We start from the raw sequence: 6,000 nt of genomic DNA on the forward strand, positions 1-6,000 counted from the left end.
TAATTGCAGCATTGAGATATATAACTGTATACATAGACTTGATTGGGTACAGGTGTATATGTACTGGACGGGACGGGTCAGGTCAAATTTGATACCCTTCTTTATTTAGCCGGGTCAGATAGGAATTACTAAAAACCAGATTTGGGTTGAGCTAAACCTGACCAATTGACCCATTTTGCAGCAGCATCATGGGCACTTAAATCATTTGTCATTATTCATTGACCCATTGTGTATGTTTGATGGCAAAGCTAGGATACAGTCGTGGATGAGCTTTCAAGCAAAACAAGATTGTTAATTGTTTCTCAATCAACCTCCGACCTTGATTAAAAGACATTCTCTCACACCAGTACACCACCAACCAAAGGGCAAAAGATGACTCCTCCCTTCGCCATCTTCGTTCTCTTTTCTCTCTCTTTCTTTCTGTGTTGCTGCTTCAATGGTGCAATTGCTGCCGATCTCATTCAGGAAACTTGCAAAAAATCAGCACAGAAAGACCCAAACATCAACTACAAATTCTGTGTGACCTCCCTCGAAGCTGTTCCCAAAAGCCACAACGCGATGAGTCTCAAATCACTTGCCCGCATTTCAATCAAGCTGGCCAAAACCAACGCCACTCGCACCAGATCATATGTTAAAAAGCTCTCGAAGAGCAAAACTCTCAACCCTCGCGATAAGCCTCCCTTGACGGATTGCTTGGAGCTGTACTCAGATGCTGTCGACTCGCTAAAAGCTGCGGTCAAGGCTTTCAAATCAAAGGATTATTCAAAGGCCAACGTAGAGGTGAGCTCCGCCATGGATGCACCTTCAACCTGTGAGGAAGGTTTTCAGGAGACCAAAGGTGGGGTCTCTCCATTGACGAAGAGAAATAAAGATATGTTTCAGTTATGTGCAATAGCACTATCTATCATTAACATGGTCAGTAAGGAATTGACTTTGAAAGAGGAGTTATAAGAGATACTATTAGTAATGTTTGGTTTGTGATCTGGGTTTTTCCTTTTGCTTCTCAAAAATTGTTTGTATACCAACGAAGGAAATAACATACTTCTTCGTGAATTCATCATTTATATAGGGTTTGAGATTGTATGACAATGATGATTTATATGTTTCCTTAATTTTGGTTCATTTAGTTGTTTGAGAATTTCAGATATGTATGAAAACCCTTTGGTATTCCAAAAATCATAATTTGATTTTTTTTTCCTGTAGCTATGTCAATTTTTTGAGGTTATAAATTCTCATAATGATTACTGAACCCAGAAAAAAGAATTGATGTTAGCAATTTTATTCATAAATTCAAACCTAATACTGATTCTTAAAATCATAAAATTCATCTAAATTAATTCTCTAAATGCATGCCAAACACAGTTAGAGGGTTTGTGGCCCCCTAAATATATTTTATTATTGCAAAATATATTGACTGAGGGGCCCTAAATGATCGCAAGAAGGTAAAATGGAAAAATAAGTGAGGGTTTGTGGCTCCATAACTTGCCAGTTGTTCCTTATGACAAGAATAATCTGTATATCTTTACTTTCCCTCGGCTGATCATCAAAAAAGGACCCATAGATACAGGTGAGACCGTGAGATGGGACAGTTGGCAAGTAGGGGTGTCAATGGACCGATTTTGGGTTGGACTCATTCAAATCGAAACCAAATTAGAGGGATTGGATAGATCAATAAGACGTATTGAATTGGACATGCAGTCCAGATTTAATGGTCCAAAATATTTATTGGACTGGATTGGAGCTGGTCCATCTGTAATGGATTTACAGTGGATTGGGTGGGATTGAATCAATATCTCATTCATTGATAGAAGACGAGAGAACACAGGTGTCAATGGACCTGATTTGGGTTTGAACCAATCTAAATAACAACCAATTTGAACAGATTGGACTGGTCCAAAATATTTATTGGATTGGATTAGACCTGGTTCATCTGTAATGGATTCATATTAGACCAGGTATGTGTTTGGTTCCGTTGACGTTTATTGCATATGAAGCAAAATGAAAGAACTGTTTGGTTTTACCGTTTATCAAATAAACCGTGATTCATCTACTTGGCTAGCAATTTAGGCTTTATAGAGTGCAAAACCTTACATTTTGTATTACTTTATATGCATTTGTACTATACATATTTGTATTTGTACTCCTTTCAAACTGAGTCTTATAAATTATAAAATGGTGGGTGGGGTTCGATTGAGAGATATATGATCCAATCACAACAGTTTCCCTATTCATCTTCTCTCTGTTTATTTATTTAGCTTTTTTTCTTCTTTGCTTTCCTTTTTTCATTGCTATGTAAATGGAAAAACAATTCTTCAAATAATCTGTTTTACATATACACATACATACATATACATGAATATGAATGTACTATTAACTCTTTATTGGTAGAGGTGATCATTTTCAATCTGACCTCTGTAGGGCTGCAAACGGATCAGACCAGATTCGGTAAAGGCATATCCAATCCGATCCGTTAAAAAATTCAACTGATCCGAATCCAATAAGGATTCGTCGGATTTTCAAAAGCATGATTGGAATTTGAATTCGAACATATTATCCGATATCCGATTTGAATCCGATTCTATTAGAATTATATTTATAATATGTAATATAAATTATATTATATTATTATATAATATAATATATTAAAATATATAATATATAATATTTCATAATTAATGGATCAGGTCGGGTCACAGCGGACCGGATCAAACAATGTCCGAATCCAATCCATTAATTTAACCGATCAGCTTTTCTGATCCGGTCTGATTTATTAGGTTCAAGAGGGAGATCCGAATTTGCTTCTTTACGGATTGATCGGTATCGGATTCGAATCGGATTGATCCATTTATTTGCAGCCCTAAAAGTCCGGTCGGACCCAGCCCAAAACAATGTAAAATGCTAACTTCGACCTATCGGAGTTGCACCCCTGGTCATGGTTTGAGTGAGAGCCGCTAAAAAAGATTAGGCTGAGTACAAATGCAAATATGTAGAGAGTGCAAAACATATGTATTTACGTTGTACAAATTTGCATTTGCACTGCTTCCAAACTGAGCCTTAGAGAATTTTTAATTTAACTATGCTGAAAATTTGACCTTAACATGTGCCATTTTTAGATAGCAGAGTTTATAAGGTTTAATTAACATGGGTTAAAACGGTTAAGAAAGAAGATTTATTGATGATAGGGCTCCACTATTTACTCTTGAAAACTGAAGTTTGTTGAGAGATTTGTGGAAGAAGCCAATCCCATGAATTCTTATTTAAACCAACCAAGAAAGAGAACAACTCACAGTCCCCATTAATATTAGGTCGCAGTAACCATGAGCAACCGATTCTTCTCCGAGTTCTCTCTTCCTCTCTTTTTCTTTACCTTCTCTCTTATCTTTTTGCATGTTTCAAATGCAAAATCCCACAAGGGACGTGCCCTCATCGAAGAAACCTGCAAACAATACTCAGAGAGCCCAGGGGTACCAGATGGATCCCAGAAGTTCTGTCTCACTACTCTAGAATCCGTAAAAAAGAGCTACAAGGCGAGTTTCAAAGGACTGGGCTTAATCTCCCTGGAGCTAACCAAGACAAACATGACGCATGTGAAGGCATACGTGAAGAAGCTTTTGAAGGACAAGAAGAAGTTCAACAAATATGCGAAGATGGCGTTGAAAGACTGCAGAGACCAATACTCAGATGCAATTTACAACATAAAATATGCCAAGATGTTGTTCAAGAAGAAGGATTACGGTGGAGCTAATGCTTATATGTCAGCAGTTCTTGACACCCCATCAGATTGTGAAGAAGGATTCAGTGAGAACAGTAGGGCAGGAGGGTCTCCTTTGACAAAACAGAATGATATTCTCAACAAGTTGGCTGGTTTAGCTATTTGGTTTACTGCTGTGATTCGATAGCAATTTAATATCTCTGTTTTTGTTTTTGTTTTTTTGATTTTCCTTTGGGTGAGTGTTTTCATGGTTGGATTCAGCATTGGAGGTAGGTGATTAGTGAGTTTTTTTTTTTCTTTATTTTTTTATAACTTGATAATCTCTATCTTAGTAAACAATAATTATGAATATGAATAGATTTTAGGAAATATTCTTTGAAGGGCACTTTGGTTCAAATCAGCTCTTTTTTCACATTAAAAGGTTGATAAAGCCATAAAGGTATGAACAAGTTACAGAGGTTGCTTTAACAGTTGGAAAGATAAAGTTCGGATTTCTTGAAATCTTAACAAATTCGCAACCCAACCCAACCCAACCCAAGTCGCACCCTTCTACTCTAGGCCTAATAGCCTATAATGAAAGAAATGGAATGTTATAAAGAGAGAAAAATGAGAGCAAAAGAAAGCTTTAGGCAGATCTCCTACCCACATTCCATTATAGCCGCACATCAGGAACATCTCCCTTGTCATTCATGAAGTGATATTTCCAACATGCAGCTGTAGTGTGTTGTGAAAAAAAAAAGAAAAAAAAAATGGGGCTCATCAGCAGAATGGCATGGGAACTCTTTGATGAGAAGTGGAGAATCAATAAATCCCATCAACCCAGACCGACTCACAGAGAATAGGGTGCAATAAGTTATGTTCAAATCTTGATGCTGTCTTAACCAATTTCTTATTAATAGATGACAGATCCCAAGTTTTAGCAGAGTTTACAGGTACTTAACAGCAGAGAAGAGTCCCTGCTAGTGACTCTTCAAACAGCAAGTTAGTTGAGAGATTTGTGGGAGAAGTCAATTTGCACGAATCCTTATTTAAAATAGAAACAAAGAAAACAAACAAAGTTCACAACTCAGAGTCCCTGTTAATTAGATTGTTGAAGTAAACATGAGCCAACTTCTGTTCTCTCCCACTCTATTTCTCCTTGTTTTCAATCGGGCTCTCTTCTTGCATGGTGATAAAGAAAAACCTGAAAAGGGTCTTGCCTTAATCGAACAAACCTGCAAACAATACTCAGAGTACCCAGATGAACCAAAGGAGTCCTACAAATTCTGTCTTGCTGCTCTAGAATCTGTTCCACGTAGCTACACCACCAGCTTCAGAAGACTGGGTTTGATCTCCATAAGGCATACCAGGGCATAAGTGAAGAAGCTTCTCAAGGAATAGAAGTTCAATAAGTATGCCAGGAATGCCTTGAACGACTGCATAGAACAATACTTAGATGCCCTTTATTACATATGCACTACAAAGTGCATAAAATCTGTTATTATATATGCACTACAAAGTACAAACAATATCGTTTTGGGAGAGCTCTTTCTGATATGACACCAGTCTTTGACACCCCATCAGAATATGAAGATGAGTTCATAGAAGACAGAAGAACAGGAGGATCCCCTTGACAAAACAGAATGACATTGCAGAAAAGTTGGCTGATTTAGCTCTTTGGCTTGTTTATACGCTTAATAACTAGCAATTTATTAGTAGCTCATTTAATATTGGTTGGTTAATTTTGTGTCTTTGTTTAGGAGAACAATTTTTGAATTAATTCATGAGTTGTTTATCAGTAATGATAGAGAGGTAATTAGTGAGTCGGTTGTATTTTCTGTTCTTTTCTTTAATTCATGATTAAAGAATAGTCATCATTTTGTTTATATTTAATTTTTTGGATAGATTACATAGGTACCTTGTACTTTAGGGGTAGTGATAGATAGGTACCTAATCTTTTAATTGCAATACTTGATACCATGAACTCTTAAAATAGACACTTGGGTCCATCCATTAGTATTCCATCAGTTAAATATTATATAATGTCAAAAATAACCTTCTCATGTATTTTTTAGTTTATTCTACAGAGTAAAATTATCATCGGAGAATGCCATTGTTGCTGCCAAGGATGAGGCCAAGGGCAACAGGGTAATTCCGCTGACGTCTGAGGCCAATGTGTCCAATCTACAAGTAGAAGAAGAGCACACATCAAAGGCCCCAGGTGTTATCCCAAGGGCAAAGACTTCGACGGTCAAGTTAGTCAAGTGCTTAAAGAGGGGTCGGGCTAGGCTTGAGACGAGGGCTCAAAG

General features: G+C 37.1%; 2 protein-coding genes across 2 annotated transcripts; both read left to right on the forward strand.

Annotated features, from left to right (window-relative positions):
• The first annotated feature begins 343 nt into the window (after positions 1 to 343).
• Positions 344 to 1,196, forward strand: LOC104609875 (putative invertase inhibitor). Its single transcript, XM_010276295.3, has one exon. It carries the CDS (start codon positions 373 to 375, stop codon positions 949 to 951), a length of 579 nt encoding a protein of 192 aa, XP_010274597.1. The 5' UTR covers positions 344 to 372; the 3' UTR covers positions 952 to 1,196.
• A 2,121-nt stretch (positions 1,197 to 3,317) lies between these two features.
• Positions 3,318 to 3,899, forward strand: LOC104609905 (putative invertase inhibitor). Its single transcript, XM_010276329.1, has one exon. It carries the CDS (start codon positions 3,318 to 3,320, stop codon positions 3,897 to 3,899), a length of 582 nt encoding a protein of 193 aa, XP_010274631.1.
• The last annotated feature ends 2,101 nt before the right edge of the window (positions 3,900 to 6,000 follow it).

The sequence above is a fragment of the Nelumbo nucifera genome, chromosome 1, assembly GCF_055504915.1.
Source record: "Nelumbo nucifera cultivar China Antique chromosome 1, China Antique-T2T, whole genome shotgun sequence".
Taxonomy (NCBI): domain Eukaryota; kingdom Viridiplantae; phylum Streptophyta; class Magnoliopsida; order Proteales; family Nelumbonaceae; genus Nelumbo; species Nelumbo nucifera.